General features: G+C 44.7%; 2 protein-coding genes across 5 annotated transcripts in view; one reads left to right on the top strand and one right to left on the bottom strand.

Moving 5' to 3' along the window:
- Positions 1-1,776, bottom strand: part of LOC139552411 (small conductance calcium-activated potassium channel protein 2-like) — a 36,683-nt gene extending 34,907 nt beyond the window's left edge. For 2 of the 3 annotated variants that reach the window (XR_011670429.1, XM_071364132.1), the window contains exons 1-2: positions 535-1,776; positions 16-111 (exon numbers count right to left, since the gene is read on the bottom strand). Coding sequence is in view for 2 of the 3 variants with exons in the window: in XM_071364132.1 (XP_071220233.1) it covers positions 16-111; positions 535-1,293 (855 nt within the window). In the remaining variant the exon portion in view is untranslated. The remainder of the gene's footprint in view (positions 1-15; positions 112-534) is intronic. The other variant, XM_071364133.1, reaches the window with a different exon arrangement.
- A 1,533-nt stretch (positions 1,777-3,309) lies between these two features.
- On the top strand, positions 3,310-15,766 carry LOC139552410 (SWI/SNF-related matrix-associated actin-dependent regulator of chromatin subfamily A containing DEAD/H box 1B-like). Of its 2 annotated transcripts, none has more exons than XM_071364129.1 (22): positions 3,310-3,904; positions 4,326-4,458; positions 4,844-4,968; positions 5,770-5,867; positions 6,226-6,324; positions 6,542-6,620; positions 8,465-8,898; positions 9,036-9,232; positions 9,398-9,488; positions 9,648-9,747; positions 9,881-9,940; positions 10,115-10,190; positions 10,684-10,819; positions 12,648-12,779; positions 12,937-13,032; positions 13,335-13,452; positions 13,599-13,714; positions 13,919-14,107; positions 14,447-14,565; positions 14,894-15,076; positions 15,233-15,348; positions 15,511-15,766. In XM_071364129.1, the coding sequence occupies exons 1-22, from the start codon at positions 3,832-3,834 to the stop codon at positions 15,570-15,572; spliced, it is 2,832 nt and encodes a 943-aa protein (XP_071220230.1). In that variant the 5' UTR covers positions 3,310-3,831; the 3' UTR covers positions 15,573-15,766. The 2 variants fall into 2 exon arrangements, with proteins under 2 accessions (XP_071220230.1, XP_071220231.1); XM_071364130.1 differs by having other exon boundaries at positions 3,311-3,452.
- Positions 15,767-18,470: the final 2,704 nt, after the last annotated feature.

Here is an 18,470-nt window from a genome sequence, read left to right as displayed (position 1 = left end):
AAATAACCATGTTACCTGAATCTCCCTTGCGTGGTATATGATAACCAGACCAAGAAGAATGATTGTAGAAAGGCTTATCAGGCATTTTAGAGCTAATGAATACAAGGACTCCTGCAAAAAGAAAAATAGCAATAGTAATACAACAACACATGTAATCATACAACAAACAGTAGTAATCTTTAAAAAAAGAAAACAAAAGAAGCTATATTAGTAAACCCTGTCTAAATGCTCTTTACGCTTGGGATACCATGTGTCACTATGTCAATGGAGCATGTAAGCCTACCTGGACTAAATGATCGAGAGCCTATCCAGCCATGTAAGGTATAGCTGATTGCATGGTTTACGGGATACATCTTCAGTCTTCACTGCCTAAATATTTGATTTGTAAATAAAACAAGGCGACTATACTACTACTGGTTTAATGCACTTTAAAATCAAACTTTCTGTTTTTCCTGATCCACTCAACATGCCAGTCAATTAATTTGCCCGACCTAGATATTACTGCACGGTACCGGGATTGAGTTGAATACGTACCTTTCCATATGCCCCCCATGATAGTTCAGTCTCTATAACCATAACAACGATCCCAAACATCCCAAAGATCAAAGCATAGTCGCTGAGGCGCTTCCTTTTCTCAAACAAGGCCCTTCTATGTCCAAGCTTTTGCCCAATGTTCTGGTTCTTCTTTTTACCCGATTTACTGCCACTGTTGTTACATCCACCCCCTCCGTCTCCCGATGCGTAAGGCATCAGGGTGGTCGAATTGTTCTCCGGTTTAGATGCTAGGGTGTCCGACGCATCTGCGGTGGAAATTGGTTGTAAAGGCTGGGACTCTGAATCAAACTCGTGTAGGTTTCTGCGGGACGAGCTCAAGTTGCTCAGCGGCCGCATTACGCCGCCGTTGTATCTGCAGCTGCTCATGGCTATTTCGTTATACGAGTTACTGTCTCTGTGGCTGCTGCTCGGGCTGCCCCGCTGCCGATTGTGGCACTGCTGATGGTGATGTCTGGATGAACTACCATGACTGGAGGGCTTGAACTCACAGACGCTAAATTGACAACCTTGTCTCGAAGACGTTACGGATGGCGTCCTTAAAGTTCCTTGAGTGGTCGCCGACGTCCCGCGAAAAACTAGGCTTTTTCTTGCATCACAGGTACAGTTCTTGCAGGTGCAGCATTGGTTGCGCTGCTTAGTGAAGCGTTCCTCTCGTCCGCAGTAGTGCTGATACTTACAGTGATGCTGGAACTGCTGCTCTTGAAATAAATCGTTCTTCAACTGCAATGGGGTTTCCATGTCAGTGCTGCTGTTTAAAGCAGCAGTCGAGTACCACCATGCACCCGCCGAAGGGCGTTGTGGTGGGTAAAGGAGGACAGCTACAGAGCAAGATTAGACCCATTTTGGCTCCTGTAGAATGTAAGCGATGCCTCGGATTGGATAGACAGAACCAACACAACTGTTTTGACGTCATTGAAAAGGTTGCAACATCTTTTCGAATGTTCACCCAAGGAAAGTAGCATGTCAGTAGAGGAAAAACTATCTTACAAGTGAGACTGCTGAGACTGCTCATGATGAGGAATAACATCATTGAGGGTGAAATATAAGGTTATTCCATAGGCTCCTAAACTAAGCCTACCGCTATACATGTACATTGGATCTCTTACCGATGTTCACACTGATGTTCACTATAATATAACAGTGGGGTAGCCTACCATACACTAAAACAAATGTGCTAAACAACTTATATCATATATTGTTTGGTGTACACAATGTCTATGTGGGTGCCAATAAAACATTTAAACTTGGATTACATTGTAAATGCACATATATCCATTGCATTCGTGAAATAACAACCAAAACAATGTTAAGCCTTATAAAGATGTAGCTTAAAATCGTTTTTCCATCATCCAATATTCTTCTGGTTTAAAATGCCCTTTATCAGCATGCACTATTTTAGGCTGGTATTGAAGGTAAGAGATAATAATCATGAAAACAAGTTGTGTGCATTTTATGTAGCCTAGCCTACTGACACAGATAAGTCACCAGAGGATTTTGGCGGTGTGGGTTTGAATGGGCTCATTGGCTGCCGCACTGACTACCGCAGTCGAAAGCACGTCACGGCTCTATAAAGATGTTGATGGTAAACACGCAACGTCAACACCATAGGAACAAAAAAAATGTCACCATGAATGACCCATGCCAATGTCTGTGTTTTTTCTAATGAACAGCTAAATTGTGTTAGTGTCTCTCTCATTATCTACAAAAAATCTACTGCACTTGGACACATTTGGGAGCCAAAAAATATAGCCCCACTCCTGTGATAGGATAGGCACACTCGATTCCGACAGGAACCCTCTATTGGAGATAATATATTGGAGATAATATAGCCTATTATTTTTAAGCAGTTTATGTTTTAACAACCAAACCTCTCAATGTATCAAGTGTATGTTACTAGGGCTAATCATGTAGCCTACTCTTGAACATGGACAGTGATAGGTTTACTAGTTGCTTAGTCCAGATGAGTTACAATTACATTATTCAGGATACAATACATTGTTCATGGTCAGAATAGAGCACATGCTATGGTATCACTCAAAATCATTGTCTATTGTTTTATCAATCGGTAGTAGGCAGCCTATGCGTTGCGGATGTGCTGATTGATCCACTCAAGATGTTGGAGGTGGATATTAAATTCACTAGGTATGTGCCTGTTCATCTTGGTTACAATTATTGGTCAGAGACCATGTGACTTGCAATCCAGCATGACTGCGGGTAGCCGTCTGAAACCTCAGACTGATGTGATCGCTGGTGGCGGTGTTATTAATGGAGTGGAGGAGTTATGTCACCCATGAGGAAATATAGGTAAGTGCTCCATATTGAGCATCTGGGGAGCCATAAAGCAAAACCTGAACAATCATCCACAAGTCTCGGGTGCCGCTGTAACTACAAAGTATATTTTAAACATCCAAAATCTTTCTCTCAAACTAGGCCTAATATTTTTAAATCCTGAATTAGAATCCTGCATGTTCTGGTTGAGATATACTATTTAAATAATTATAGAGCTCAATATACAGTAGACTACGTGGTTAATACAACTCCAATCCCCTCTAATTATGAAGGGATCTCCAGGTTAGAACAATTAACCTATGCACCAGTGACTCCAAACCTTGAAAATGTCATTTAATGAGGGGAGCTGTCCAAGGTCCTGAAGAAGAGTAACCAACGTCTGTCACCTACAGACTGTGTTGCCCCTTTAAATCCTTTCTTTCTTTTTTTTACACGAGATCGCAATGCGCACTTGTCTCTGATTGGCTGGTCTGACTGCCCACGTGTCGTTTTCGGAATTCGTCAGAAACAAAGTTGCTAACTAGCTAGCTATTTTAAGCAATGAAACGTTACGAAGTGTTGTAAATATGTTTCTATAATCGGCAAAGAGGACGCCCGATGGCAATAATGTAGGTAGCTATTTTACGAGTATAGGTCAGAGGTAGAATCATTCACGTTGCAGAACGCATCTTACATGCATGAATTAGCGTCGTTAGCAACATCTATCTCCATACACGGAATGTAAGGCAGCTAGCTAGTTAATATGCGTCAATTGAAAAACAGAATAACGTTTAATATCCTCTCTGGTGAAGGATCCATTAGCTAGATTGCTATTCTTGCCGACAGCGAACGATCATTGAGGCCGGCCTGTTTGATTTCACGATGATGCTTGTTAGGTCGAACACACATTTTTAACACTCAACTGCAGCTACCGTGGTCAATTGTTGTGAGCTCATTTTGAGTAGGATAATACTGTAGCAGCTAGCAGAATCAAATAATATTACAACGATGAATCAAAGAAGATTTATCAACCATAACACAGACTCAGTGAATGAAGATCTCACGGGGCAACAAACACATGGTAATAGAGCACACTTACGGTTTTGTGTAGGACACAGCTTTGGTCAACATTGACTTTTCGTAGCAGGTTAGGATAATTAGGAAAAGGGTTAGGGTTACCTAACATATACATTTTACGTCAATTTGACAAAAGCTGTATCCCTTCTAGACATGACCCTTGCTTACATAGACTACACACTTATCTGAAAACGTTCGATTTCCGGCTGGCAAAGGTGGTCCCTGTAGTGCCTGATCCCAGACCCAGTATTGACACTGGAATGTAAACCAAGACATGTTTGGACATTTTTTATCCATATAGCAACCCCAACCAAGACTAACTATCAAAATAAGGCATTTTTGACAAGTAGTCAACATGCCCATCCAGCTCCCACAGTAGGCACTTTTGTGTTGATTATTTTTGCTTTGACATTTTTCACTTGCAGATACTGTTGTCCCGGAGACCCCAGAGCTCAAACGTCCCCCAGGGCCCGGCTCAGTGAGAGGCATGGAAAGCGTGGTACTAGACTCTGATTCAGATGAGGAGATATCAGGGTCTTCCATGATGTTGTCGGGGAAGTAAGTTAGTTGCTACCAAACTCATCTAAATAATGTAAATCAGACTACACCACTCTAGGTTTATACAGGGTCGAGGAAAGCATGTGTATTAATATATATCATCAAGATTCTACTAAAGTTAACCTGCCACAGGTCACATGGCTCCATCCGTCTTACCTGCACCAGGCCTTCAACACAAGGCATGTACAAGTGATTGGGGGGGATTTGTCACACCTGTGACATACTAATAGGCAGGTGGATGTACTGGTGCCATACACACATTTTCTACTGCTTGAGCTCCTTTCAGGGACCTATTTCAGTCCAAGTTAAGTACTGGACACACACTAATCAAAATCGTGAGGATTTCTTTTTTTATGATTCAAGACTCATGCTTTCTTTGATAAAGGAGTCTGGAAAAGGAAGCCGTTACGGGTGCTGTTATCATACTGTCAGATGAGGAGGGAGAGGAGATGAGAACCTCTCTACAGAGAAATGGCAGCCAGCTCCCCAAAAACATATCGGGAAGTCAAGGTGAGGGTTCATTAATCCTATCCCTGGCCTTAATACTTGCTGTTGCACAATTACATGCACAGTGATGCAATCTATACTATTGAATGGAATGGAATCTTCTGTTTCATGTTCTGTAGCCTGCTCTGTGACATGGAGGTCAATGAGTTAGTGAAACGTTAGCCCATTCATAGAGGCTAACTACCTTTAGTGCCAATTGATGATAGTATCTTCTGGCCGAGGGAGTTTTGTTAAGAACCCTGACACTTGCTCTAAATATTAACACGCATCGCTTGCGGTACAGTTTTGGAAACATATGGTTAAATTACTGCACACCTTTTTATAGGGTTAGGGTTTCCACATGGCCATAAATCCATGTTGCAGCGCTTGTTTACAGAAAACAGAAGGAAGACAGTCAACTACTTGTGTTAATTAGCTATCTCTGAACACCTGTGTGTGTTACAGAAGAAGGACGTCAGAAACGTGTTGTAACTGTGTTAAAACTGTGTACAGTAAGTGTATATTTTCCATTTGTGAAATGACTTTGCTGTGCTATGAAAGTAGAGGGCTTTATGTTTCTAGAACCGTACCAATGAGAATCGATTCACTTTTTAGATGGCTATTTTGGATGCCAGAGCCAGTTTACCTCTGAATATAACATAAGGTCCTTGGATGTTAAAGGAGTAGGCTTTAACAGTACATTCTTGGGTTAGAGAAACATGAAAAGTACATTTAACTGAGACTTCTATTCCCAGCAGCACAAACTAGATACAGTGTGGTGATGTTCACGCTGTGTTAATATGCCCCCTTAATGTCCTGCTTTAGACCCAGACCGGAAGAGGAGACTAGAGGTGTGTGACAGCTCCCAGCAGAGTGAGGCATCAAACTCCAGCAAGAAACCAGCCCTTGAGGAGGATTCAGTGGTGAGTCCAGCTGTCTGCACTCCTATCGCTCCTCCAGCTTCCCTGACACCCCAAACCGGGGAGGGGGGGTGCATATTCAGTTTACACCTGACATGTGAGATCTGTGTTGAGCTAGAGATTTACTAAAGCAATTTAGCAACAGTGCCACGCTCATGGGTAAGAGAGCTGCATGGCCCACCTGAGATTCTGACCTCCAGGTTATCAGGTTATTACCCTGACCAAGATGATGTACTACCACCCTGCTTGTTCATGTATTATCTGTCTTCTCCAGTAGTAGGCTTGCATGGGGAGGAGCTCTCAGTCTAATTGGTCTGCCTGCCTTGGGACTTCATGCTCCAGTGTGTTTCTGTCCCGCCAGACAGATGATTCTGAGGATGAGGGTCCAGAGCCCAGCTGGAAGAGCCAGGAGGACATGGTGAGGAAACTGCAGACTAAGTTTCCCCGTCTGGTCAAGGAGGTGAGGCTTCCATCGGCTGTAGAATCCCACTCTGCCAACAACAGGCCCTGTGTTCTCCCTCACTGCAGTTCCACAACACATTCATCAGTGCCTTAAATGTTTGGCAAATGTGAACTAATATTGTTTGAAATGAGTGGGAGTTGCATATTAATAATTTATTTTGACAAAAGGTGTTTTGTTTACGACTATCTGTTTGTCTTATCCTGCATACACACAGGAGCTTAGAGAAGTGCTTCTCGAGCATGATTGGCACTTTGAGGACACCCTAGAAGCACTGCACATGTTTTCAGAGGAGGGTGAGAGTTTTGTGTTTCATGGTGTCTCTCTCTGTCTCCGTGTGTTTCATGGTGTGTCTCTCTCTGTCTGCGTGTGTTTCATAGTGTGTCTCTCTCTCTCTCTCTGTCTGTGTGTGTTTCATGGTGTGTCTATCTCTGTCTGCGTGTGTTTCATGGTGTGTGTTACTGTCTGTCCGTGTGTGTGTCTCTCTCTCTCTCTCTCTCTCTCTGTATGCACGTCTCTCTCTCTCTCTCTCTCTCTTTCTGTATGTCTCTCTCTCTCTCTCTCTCTCTCTCTCTCTCTCTCTCTCTCTCTCTCTCTCTCTCTCTCTCTCTCTCTCTCTATGCGTGTGTCTCTCTCTCTCTCTCTTTCTGTATGTGTGTGTCTCTCTCTCTCTCTCTCTCTCTCTCTCTCTCTCTCTCTCTCTCTCTCTCTCTCTGTATGCGTGTGTCTCTCTCTCTCTCTTTCTGTATGCGTGTGTCTCTCTCTCTCTCTTTCTGTATGCGTGTCTCTCTCTCTCTCTCTCTCTCTCTGTATGTGTGTGTCTCTCTCTCTCTCTCTCTCTGTGTGTGTGTGTTTCTCTCTCTCTCTCTCTCTCTCTCTCTGTATGCGTGTGTCTCTCTCTCTCTCTCTCTGTATGCGTGTGTCTCTCTCTCTCTCTCTCTCTGTATGTGTGTGTCTCTCTCTCTCTCTCTCTCTCTCTCTCTCTCTGTATGCGTGTGTCTCTCTCTCTCTCTCTCTCTCTCTCTGTATGCGTGTGTCTCTCTCTCTCTCTCTCTCTCTCTGTATGCGTGTCTCTCTCTCTGTATGCGTGTCTCTCTCTCTCTCTCTCTCTCTCTCTCTCTCTCTCTCTCTCTCTCTCTCTCTCTCTCTCTGTATGCGTGTGTCTCTCTCTCTCTCTCTCTCTCTCTCTCTCTCTGTATGCGTGTCTCTCTCTCTCTCTCTCTCTGTATGCGTGTGTCTCTCTCTCTCTCTCTCTCTCTCTCTGTATGTGTGTGTCTCTCTCTCTCTCTCTCTCTCTGTATGTGTGTGTCTCTCTCTCTCTCTCTCTCTCTCTCTCTCTCTCTCTCTGTATGCGTGCCTCTCTCTCTCTCTGTATGCGTGTGTGTCTCTCTCTCTCTGTATGCGCGTGTGTGTGTCTCTCTCTGTATGCGTGCCTCTCTCTCTCTCTCTGTATGCGTGTGTGTCTCTCTCTGCGTGTGTTTCATGGTGTGTGTGTCTCTCTCTGTCTGTGTGTGTTTCATGGTGTGTGTGTGTCTCCGTGTGTCTTTCTCTGTCTCCGTGTGTTTCATGGTGTGTGTGTGTCTCTCTCTGTCAGCGTGTGTTTCATGGTGTGTGTGTGTGTATGTGTCTCTCTCTGTCTCCGTGTGTTTCATGGTGTGTGTATCTCCTTGTGTTTTGTGGTGTGTCTCTCTCTCTGTCTCCGTGTGTTTCATGGTGTGTGTATCTCCTTGTGTTTTGTGGTGTGTGTGTGTGTGTATGTGTCTCTCTCTGTCTCCGTGTGTTTCATGGTGTGTGTCTCCGTGTGTTTCATGGTGTGTGTGTGTGTGTGTGTCTTTCTCTGTCTCTGTGTGTTTCATGGTGTGTGTGTGTGTGTCTCTGTGTGTTTCATGGTGTGTGTGTGTGTGTGTCTCTGTCTCTGTGTGTTTCATTGTGTGTGTGTCTCTCTCTGTCTCCGTGTGTTTCATGGTGTGCCTGTTCTTGAGTGAATCCGTGTATATAAAACCAAAACATTATCTTAAGGAGCTAGATAAGTCCCTTGCTGTCTTGCAGCCATAGTTTCCTGTGTTGTTTTAAGTCAATGTATGTAGGTAGCCCAACATCCCTCCCAGGAACTGCAGACTGATTCTGTTTCCTTCATCAGGGGGGAGGTCCAGTCAAGGGGATACCCAGGCATCATCATCAGCTAGTTCCCAAGCCTCAGCACATCAGGCAGGCCCAGCAGCCGAACCCCCTGGTTGTCCCACATCACTACCTCACAAGCCTCCCAGTGGGACCGGAGAGAAGCCCATCAGTAGGCCGACCAAAGGAGCAGACAGAAGGAGGAGGGTGATTCCAGAGCCAGGCACCAGCTCTGAAGACGAGGCCAGTGATGACTTTGATGAATCTGCTGAGGGCGTGGAGCTGAACTCTGATGGCTCAGATCAGGAGGTTGGAACAAGGTCTCTTGTGAAGGACCAGATCCTCAGGTTCTTCCAGGAGGCATCGCTGGATGAGCTGTCTCTCATCTCTGGCTGCTCTGTGAAGAAGGCCCAGAGGATTGTCGAGCTGCGCCCATTTCACGAGTGGGAGGATCTGGTGAGGGGCATAATGAACTTGTGTGCAATGATATGAACACACACTGACATCTCTGGGTTCCAATTGAAGGCTGACTGGGCTACATCAGAACAACCGGAGTGTAACCTTGTGGGCAATTGATTGTGTGTTTCCCCCAGTTGGATGCTCTTGACAGAGGGAACGGCCTCTCCACTGATCTGGTGCAGGGCTGCCGTGTGGTCCTGAGAGAACGGGACGTTGTGCGCAGCCTCATGACCAAGTGTGAGAAAATCGCCAACAAGATGATGCAGGATGTGACCCAAGTGGTGGAGAGGGACAAGGGCTCCCAGAAACAGCCTGAGATCCTCAACGGGAAGTGGGTTGAGCTGCTGTTTTTATACTAATCTCACTGACATACACACGTTCAGGTAGTTATGTAGAATGATTTTTGTCAACAACATGATCTCATACATGTACACAGGCAGCCTTGAACAGTCTTTTTGTCATTACTGAGTTTCCTGTGTTACTATGTCCTCTCCAGATACCAGTTGAAGCCTTATCAGCTCATTGGTCAAAATTGGCTGACCCTGCTCCATCAGAACAACCTGAGTGGAATCCTTGCTGATGAGATGGTGAGTTGTTATTCCTGACTAGTCTCCAACAGCTTATCTCAGATCCTCTTAATCCTGTGTTAATGTGACTGGGAAGCAGGTGAAACGTTTTGTTGTGCCAAGTCGGTCTCTGAAAGGTAGAGCTTCTGTAATGCATCACCTCCTGTCTTTTGTTGGCAGGGTTTGGGGAAGACCATCCAGGCCATCTCGTTCCTGGCCAGCCTGTACCAGGAGGGCAATAAGGGCCCACATCTCCTCACTGTACCTGCCTCCACACTGGGTGAGCTTTAGCAGTAGTGCTGCACACACAGATTGCATGGTGCCTTGAGATCTGCATAGAAAAAATATTCAAGTGTAACTTTCCTATCCTTTTAAGATGTTTTTTTTTAACAGATTTTTCTTCTCTGTTGCAGATAATTGGGTGCGGGAGCTGAATCTGTGGTGTCCCAGGCTCAAAGTCCTGGTGTACTATGGTGAGTGTATCTTCTATTCATTCTGAATGGCGTGACTCATCAGACTGTGGTTGTCATGGTTCAGGCTTTTTGTTTGTTTGATTATACAGACTTCAACCCGTTGGTTTTAGTCACCATGAGTGACAGAATGACTAAATATAGATAGTCCTATTTATATTGTGTGTGTGTGTCTAGGGTCTGTGGAGGATCGCAAGTACCTTCGATATGATATTCTCAACAGACAGGTCGACTACAACATCATCATTTCCACGTAAGTCTAAAATCTGAGAAATGACTGTTATGCAAGAATGACGGGGGCGGCGAGGTGAAAGAAATCTGTCTGTGCCCTTGAGCAAGACACCTAACTCTAATTGCTCTGGATAACAGTGTCTGCTAAGTTTTATTTAGTTTTCTATTTTATACTTGGAACTGCACTTGAGTCTAGTATTCTACAGGTTCACATCCTACTGTCTTAGCTACTGTGTGTCTTCTGAGCAAGACACTTAGCCCTAAGTGCCTCAGGTAATATCCAGCAGAATTAGTGGCGATCTTGTAAAACCATCAGCCGTGTAAGTCACCCCGGCTGGGCTTCTGCTAACATGATCATATATTCAGCGTTTGACTAAACCTGAAAAGTTCCGTGTTAGCTGTACCTGTGACTCGTTCATACTTCATGGTAATCAAGCGGTTGTCATGCCTCACAGACCACTGAGGACCTTGTGTGTTTGGCATGGCTCCTTGAGCTGCTGTGTTTTTGCTGCCAGGTACGCTCTGACCACCAGCAACGACAACGACCGCAGCCTGTTCCGAAAGCTCAAACTGGAGTACGCCGTGTTCGATGAGGGCCACATGCTGAAGAACATGAGCTCGCTGCGCTACCGCCACCTCATGGCCATCAACGTAAGTACATTGCAGGGGTGGGGGTCACCTTGGCTGATAACAGCCATTATTGATTGGCGTGATAATGATTTTAAGATACATTTTAATGTTAGCCTCTCAACTGTTCCGCTTCCTGCCTGAGCAATGTCTTGTTTGTCTCCTGTGAGTCACCCCACTTTCTTCCTTTTCACTGCAGTGCATTCTGACACTTTTTGTCATGGTGCTATACAATGTACTACACTGCTCAAAAAAATAAAGGGAACACTTAAACAACACAATGTAACTCCAAGTCAATCACACTTCTGTGAAATCAAACTGTCCACTTAGGAAGCAACACTGATTGACAATAAATTTCACATGCTGTTGTGCAAATGGAATAGACAAAAGGTGGAAATTATAGGCAATTAGCAAGACACCCCCAATAAAGGAGTGATTCTGCAGGTGGTGACCACAGACCACTTCTCAGTTCCTATGCTTCCTGGCTGATGTTTTGGTCACTTTTGAATGCTGGCGGTGCTCTCACTCAAGTGGTAGCATGAGACGGAGTCTACAACCCACACAAGTGGCTCAGGTAGTGCAGCTCAACCAGGATGGCACATCAATGCGAGCTGTGGCAAGAAGGTTTGCTGTGTCTGTCAGCGTAGTGTCCAGAGCATGGAGGCGCTACCAGGAGACAGGCCAGTACATCAGGAGACGTGGAGGAGGCCGTAGGAGGGCAACAACCCAGCAGCAGGACCGCTACCTCCGCCTTTGAGCAGGAGGAGGAGCACTGCCAGAGCCCTGCAAAATGACCTCCAGCAGGCCACAAATGTGCATGTGTCAGCATATGGTCTCACAAGGGCTCTGAGGATCTCATCTCGGTACCTAATGGCAGTCAGGCTACCTCTGGCGAGCACATGGAGGGCTGTGCGGCCCCACAAAGAAATGCCACCCCACACCATGACTGACCCACCGGCAAACCGGTCATGCTGGAGGATGTTGCAGGCAGCAGAACGTTCTCCACGGCGTCTCCAGACTCTGTCACGTCTGTCACATGTGCTCATGTGCTCAGTGTGAACCTGCTTTCATCTGTGAAGAGCACAGGGCGCCAGTGGCGAATTTTCCAATCTTGGTGTTCTCTGGCAAATGCCAAACGTCCTGCACGGTGTTGGGCTGTAAGCACAACCCCCACCTGTGGACGTCGGGCCCTCATACCACCCTCATGGAGTCTGTTTCTGACCGTTTGAGCAGACACATGCACATTTGTGGCCTGCTGGAGGTCATTTTGCAGGGCTCTGGCAGTGCTCCTCCTGCTCAAAGGTGGAGGTAGCGGTCCTGCTGCTGGGTTGTTGCCCTCCTACGGCCTCCTCCACGTCTCCTGATGTACTGGCCTGTCTCCTGGTAGCGCCTCCATGCTCTGGACACTACGCTGACAGACACAGCAAACCTTCTTGCCACAGCTCGCATTGATGTGCCATCCTGGTTGAGCTGCACTACCTGAGCCACTTGTGTGGGTTGTAGACTCCGTCTCATGCTACCACTTGAGTGAGAGCACCGCCAGCATTCAAAAGTGACCAAAACATCAGCCAGGAAGCATAGGAACTGAGAAGTGGTCTGTGGTCACCACCTGCAGAATCACTCCTTTATTGGGGGTGTCTTGCTAATTGCCTATAATTTCCACCTTTTGTCTATTCCATTTGCACAACAGCATGTGAAATTTATTGTCAATCAGTGTTGCTTCCTAAGTGGACAGTTTGATTTCACAGAAGTGTGATTGACTTGGAGTTACATTGTGTTGTTTAAGTGTTCCCTTTATTTTTTTGAGCAGTGTATATTCATCTAATCAGATTTGATTTTGATGTGATCTCAGGCTAAGTACCGTCTGCTGCTGACTGGGACTCCAGTGCAGAACAACCTCCTGGAGCTCATGTCCCTGCTCAACTTCATCATGCCCGATATGTTCTCCAGCAGCACTTCACAGCTCGCCAATATGTTTGCCATGGTGAGGCTAGAACACATGCTATACGGGATCCCTCCAGATATATTTGTCTTAGTATGCAGCAAATTTGACTCATCCGGTCAAAAAGTCTAGCTAATATAAGCCCACTGGCTATGCTAAGATTTCCTTTGGAGAGATGTCATCTTTTATTTCCTGTCAGAAATCATCAGAGGAGCAGAGCAGCTTTGAGATGGAGAGGATCTCTCATGCCAAACTGATCATGAAACCCTTCATCCTCAGACGTGTCAAGAGTGAGGTACGGAACCGCTCGGTCTAAACTCATTACCAGATAGGGTCATGGCATGACTTGGGACAGTGATATATCCTCTACCACGGTACTTCATACTTGTATACTATTGTGCATTGTTTTCATGGTTCATTTAGAGTTCTACTGTGCTATTTTCTTAGGGGCTAATCTATAACTTCAGATTTCCCCGTAGTCTCCCATTGACATCAATGCATGACTAAGGGAAAATTCTATTTAAGTGGAAGTTAGGATTCGTCCCAAAGAGACGTTCGGTTGACGTATGACTGGATCGACTTGCGTCTCTGCCTCAGGTGCTGAAGCAGCTCCCAGCCAAAGAGGAGAAGGTGGAATTCTGTGCCATGAGTGACCAGCAGCAGCAGCTCTACAATGCCTTAATGCAGAAGCTCAAGGGATCCACCAATGGAGAGAGTATGTTAGGGAGAGGAGGAAGGCATCTGGTTCATTTGAAAAGTGATGGAAGGCCTAAGAGAACATTAAATAGCAACACAAGTAGAATTTTAAGGTGCATCGATTATCTGATTTAAAACCATATGTTGCTCATGTGTCCTCCACAGAGAGAGAACTGACCAATGTGATGATGCAGTTGAGGAAGATGGCAAATCATCCACTGCTGCACCGGGAGCATTATACCACTACCAAACTGGCTGCTATGAGTCAACTCATGCTCAAGGTCAGACCTGAAAACTTACTGGTGTTTGAAGAGAATGTTTTGAATGGGTTTGTAACTGCTATTGACAGCTCCCCTCCACTAATATGATAGCTACTGCTGTTTTGTCTGCTGTTGATGGTGCTGTCGGAAAGCTAAGGGCATTACATTGGGTATTTTCGTCAGTCTGTGATTGCTTTGACTCGGTTTGACCCTTAACCCCATCAGGAGCCGACCCACTGTGAAGCAGACCCAGCACTGATCAAGGAGGACATGGAGGTCATGACAGACTTTGAGCTGCATCGACTTTGTCTTCAGTACCCGTCCGTACAAGACTATCAGCTGGACACAGACATGCTCCTGGACTCAGGAAAACTCAGCCTGCTCACACAGCTTCTGGCCTCTCTCAAAACCAAGGTTTGAAAGCTACAGTGGAAGTGGCTCAATTGGAGACAGCATTTTTATTATGCACTATTAAGCCTTGCCCGTAGTGATCCAGCTCCAGTCTTCTCCATCTCTCTCCCTGGTGGTTTCTTCACCCCCCCATAAAACCAGTCACCCTTTTATTCCCCATTCCTCTACCTGTCAGACACTTCATCTCTTCCCTGCTCTCAATTACAATCACTCTTTTCTTGGCTTTCCCCCTTCCAACATGCAGTCAACCACATCTCTATATTTCTCTTTCTCGCTCTTTCTTTCTCTCTGATCCCTCCGGTCCTGTAGTTATTAATCACAGTGACTGTGTTTCTGTGTCAGGGGGATAGAGTGGTGCTCTTCAGCCAGTTCACCATGATGCTGGACATTCTAGAGGTGTTCCTGAAGCACTTGAAGCATCACTACATTCGACTGGATGGATCAACGCCCATGTCTGACAGGTAGGACGTTGAACTCTGTCCATACAGCCGCAAGGCAATTTTTTCCCCCCTGTACTTACCATTCTGTTCAATGAGTGTCTATAGCACAGGCTGTAATTGATCTCCTAATAGGATATGACAGGCCTTAGTCAATTGGGAATGGATTGATACGTAGTAGAGACTGAAAATGGTCACAACCAGGGTTTTTTCCAAGGACTCTGAACATTATGTAAATTAAACTGTTAATCACAATTTTGTTTTTATTATACTTATTAATAGAAATGTCTTAATGTCCATAAATACCTTTATGGACATTAATAGATCTGTTAATTCTCCCATCCTCTTGTAGAATCGTGCTGATTGACCAGTACAACACAGAGTTGGACATCTTTGTGTTCTTGATGTCTACTAAGGCTGGTGGCCTGGGCATCAACCTGACCTCAGCCAATGTGGTCATCTTGCACGACATTGACTGCAACCCCTACAACGATAAGCAGGCCGAGGACCGCTGTCACCGTGTCGGACAGACAAGGTCAGTGAGGATCGGGAAACTATGTTTTCCCACAAGCAGTTTGCTAACGTTACCCGCCATACCCAGGCTATGCGCTTCCTTTGAGCTTGTGTTGCTCATACAGTAGATGTGAGTGTATATACCCTGTAGTAAAATTCTGGCATCTTTATGTTGCAGGACTGTGAAGGTGATCAAGCTGATCAGTAAGGACTCTATAGAGGATGGCATGCTCCGCATCGGTCAGAAGAAACTCAAACTGGAGCAGGATATGACTGCTTCCGAGTCCCAGGACGGTGAGCTCATTATTCCCTCCTATCTCTCACATTAACCACCATATACTGTACCGCGCATGCCGATACCAACATTCATTTTCATATAGCCTGCCAATGAACATATTCACTGACAGTCGATAGATAGATTTTACTGGCTAAAACTAGATGCATTTCCTTTGTCAGGAGATGAGGACTCGATACCAGAAGACATGGCCTCCCTTCTGAAGGCATCACTGGGGCTGTGAGGATGTATCTATTTGTCTGGAGGGGTCCTCAAGGTTGTCAATTGTCAGGGCATTCAGAGCCATGGATGCCGCATGTCTCCTCTTATCTTCACTGTACTGTATGTACAAATAGTTTCTTAAGTTCAATGCCTTATGATGTTTCTAAGAAATTTTGTGTCACTGTTGCAACAATTTCTAATAAAAGATTACAAGCAGTGATGTCCAATTTTCCATGATTTTATGTGGGCTACATTTTGAAGCGCAGGCGCAGTCTGGATGGCTGAGCAACTGCATTGCAGTGATGATCATTCTGAACACAGCGGGAAGATTCGAATAGTGCTAGCTACCAAGACGGAGGTCGTAGAAAACAATAGGCAGAACATTACATTAGCCAACAGCTGTTTTCCACGTCTAAAAGTAGCCAACTCGGAAACGTAATGTAAGTTACTCTCAATATGACTGCGATTTTTTTAACGTCAGAACATGTTTTACAAACCGGTGATCTTGTGTAGATTCAGATAAACTAACGTTAGCTAATTTAGCTAGTTAGCCAGCGTTGTGAATGGTTCTCGAAATTCATAACTTACTTGATTGAACTAGTATGGATAGACGGTCTATGAGATTGGCTTGATTAACTAACCTAGATAGCTAGCTATGTATTTTCACTTAGTAATCTTGTTCCAAAATCTTTGCATAACTACTGTAACAAAGTTGACAAGAACGAACACAAGACAAAGCTTCATAGTTACTATATGCTTTAAAAAAAACGATATTGTCAATTTTGTTACTTCCGTTTTATTTGTAACTAGCAAGCTATCTAACATGTGCCCTAGTATAAACTGTATCGTGAAATTGATACATGTATAGCTACATATATTAATCTATACATTCATCCGGTAAAGTCCAGCTAAGTCATTACGAAAGGAATAATAATTCTAAGGTTATACCGTTATGTACCTAAAGCATCGTTTAAAAAAAAGATAAATGACAAACATCGTTGTAATCAACTCTTATATTTTCGGCTATTTAATTTATTTGGGGTAACAGACATTTACAACAAAATGTACAATGTGGACCCAGAGGATATCACTTGAAAGTATTAATTAAAACGCTTGTTTCCAAAGTGGTCCTCGATGGTAAAAACAATAACACATATAATGATAAAAAGGCAAAACAAAATTACAAACAACCATAAATACATTAATTTATATTGACTTCCTAAAAAGTGGAACTATTCAATGCACTTTAACCTAAACTTAAAAATCAACCATATTAATTTCACATTAAAACAATCTATTCATTGCACACCATACCTATCATTCAAATAAATACTCCTGATCAGCAGTAGGGGGCACAAGGGGCAGTGATAAGGGAAGACGTATAGTATCCTAAATGATAGGGGAAGACGTGTAGTGGCCTAAACGGTAGGGGAAGACGTGTAGTGGCCTAAACGGTAGGGGGAGACGTGTAGTGGCCTAAACGATAGGGGGAGACGTGTAGTGGCCTAAACGATAGGGGGAGACGTGTAGTGGCCTAAACGATAGGGGGAGACGTGTAGTGGCCTAAACGATAGGGGGAGACGTGTAGTGGCCTAAACGATAGGGGGAGACGTGTAGTGGCCTAAACGATAGGGGGAGACGTGTAGTGGCCTAAACGATAGGGGGAGACGTGTAGTGGCCTAAACGATAGGGGGAGACGTGTAGTGGCCTAAACGATAGGGGGAGACGTGTAGTGGCCTAAACGATAGGGGGAGACGTGTAGTGGCCTAAACGATAGGGGGAGACGTGTAGTGGCCTAAACGATAGGGGGAGACGTGTAGTGACCTAAATGCCTGAGCTTAAGGTACAGTGCCTTCAGAAAGTATTCATACCCCATGATTTATTCCACGTTGTTACAACCTAGATTCAAAATTGATGTTGATTTTTTTTCTCACACATGTAAACACAATACCCCACAATGACTGTGAAAACATGTTTTTATAATTTTTTGAAATTGTATTGAAAATTAAATAAAGAGCTTTAATTTACATAAGTATTCACACCCCTTTGCTATGACACTCCAAATTGAGCTCAGGTGCATCCAATTTCCATTGATCACACTTGAGATGTGATTACAACTTGGTTGGAGTCCACCTGTGAACAATTCAATTGTTTCGACATGATTTAGAAAGAAACACACCAGTCTATATAAGGTCCCACAGTTGACAGTGCATGTCGGGCCCGAGGGGTTCGTGCTGATTGTACAGCGATTGTGACAGCCGGTTAAATGGCTTGCCTTTGGAAGGCAAGAACAATATGTTTGTCAGGAGAGGTGCAGTATTATCATAAGGAGACATATACTTGGAATACGGAGGAGGAATTGAGGGAGAAAGAGGCAGATGAGATCTAAGAGGGAGGAAGAGGGTGAGCTTGAGTCGGTTAAAAATGTCAGGAAAATAAATGGAAGTGAATGAGGTCAAAGTATCGTAAGTGGTAGGTGTGGGTAAGTTCTCAGAGCCCAGTTTCAGGGTGGGTGACGAGTTGGGTGCTGTGGAATTGGTGAGGGTAATCAGAAGTGGTCTTGTGATAATTGTTTGTATTTCTGCTGGTCAGAGGGAGATGGTGCTCCGTGTTAAATGAATGGGGGCAAGAAATGTGAATTGTTTTGCTCTCAAGAAAAGGGTGCGATTTGAAAGGAGTGATTTACTGGGGTAGCAGCAAATGTTATGGAACTACCCAAACTGCCTAGAGCTGGCCGTCCAACCCAACTGAGCAACTGGGAAGAAGGACCTTGGTCAGGGAGGTGACCAAGAACCCAATGACCACTCTGACAGAACTACAGAGTTCCTTGGCTGAGATGGAAGAACTTGCCAGCAGGACAACAGTCTTTTTGTTGTGGAATTATTAGATTACATGTTAGATATTGCTGTATTGTTGGAAC

Source organism: Salvelinus alpinus, chromosome 24, assembly GCF_045679555.1.
Source record: "Salvelinus alpinus chromosome 24, SLU_Salpinus.1, whole genome shotgun sequence".
In the NCBI taxonomy this organism is placed as follows: domain Eukaryota; kingdom Metazoa; phylum Chordata; class Actinopteri; order Salmoniformes; family Salmonidae; genus Salvelinus; species Salvelinus alpinus.
Note: the sequence above shows the minus strand (reverse complement) of the source record. Positions and strands in the feature narration are given on the sequence as shown.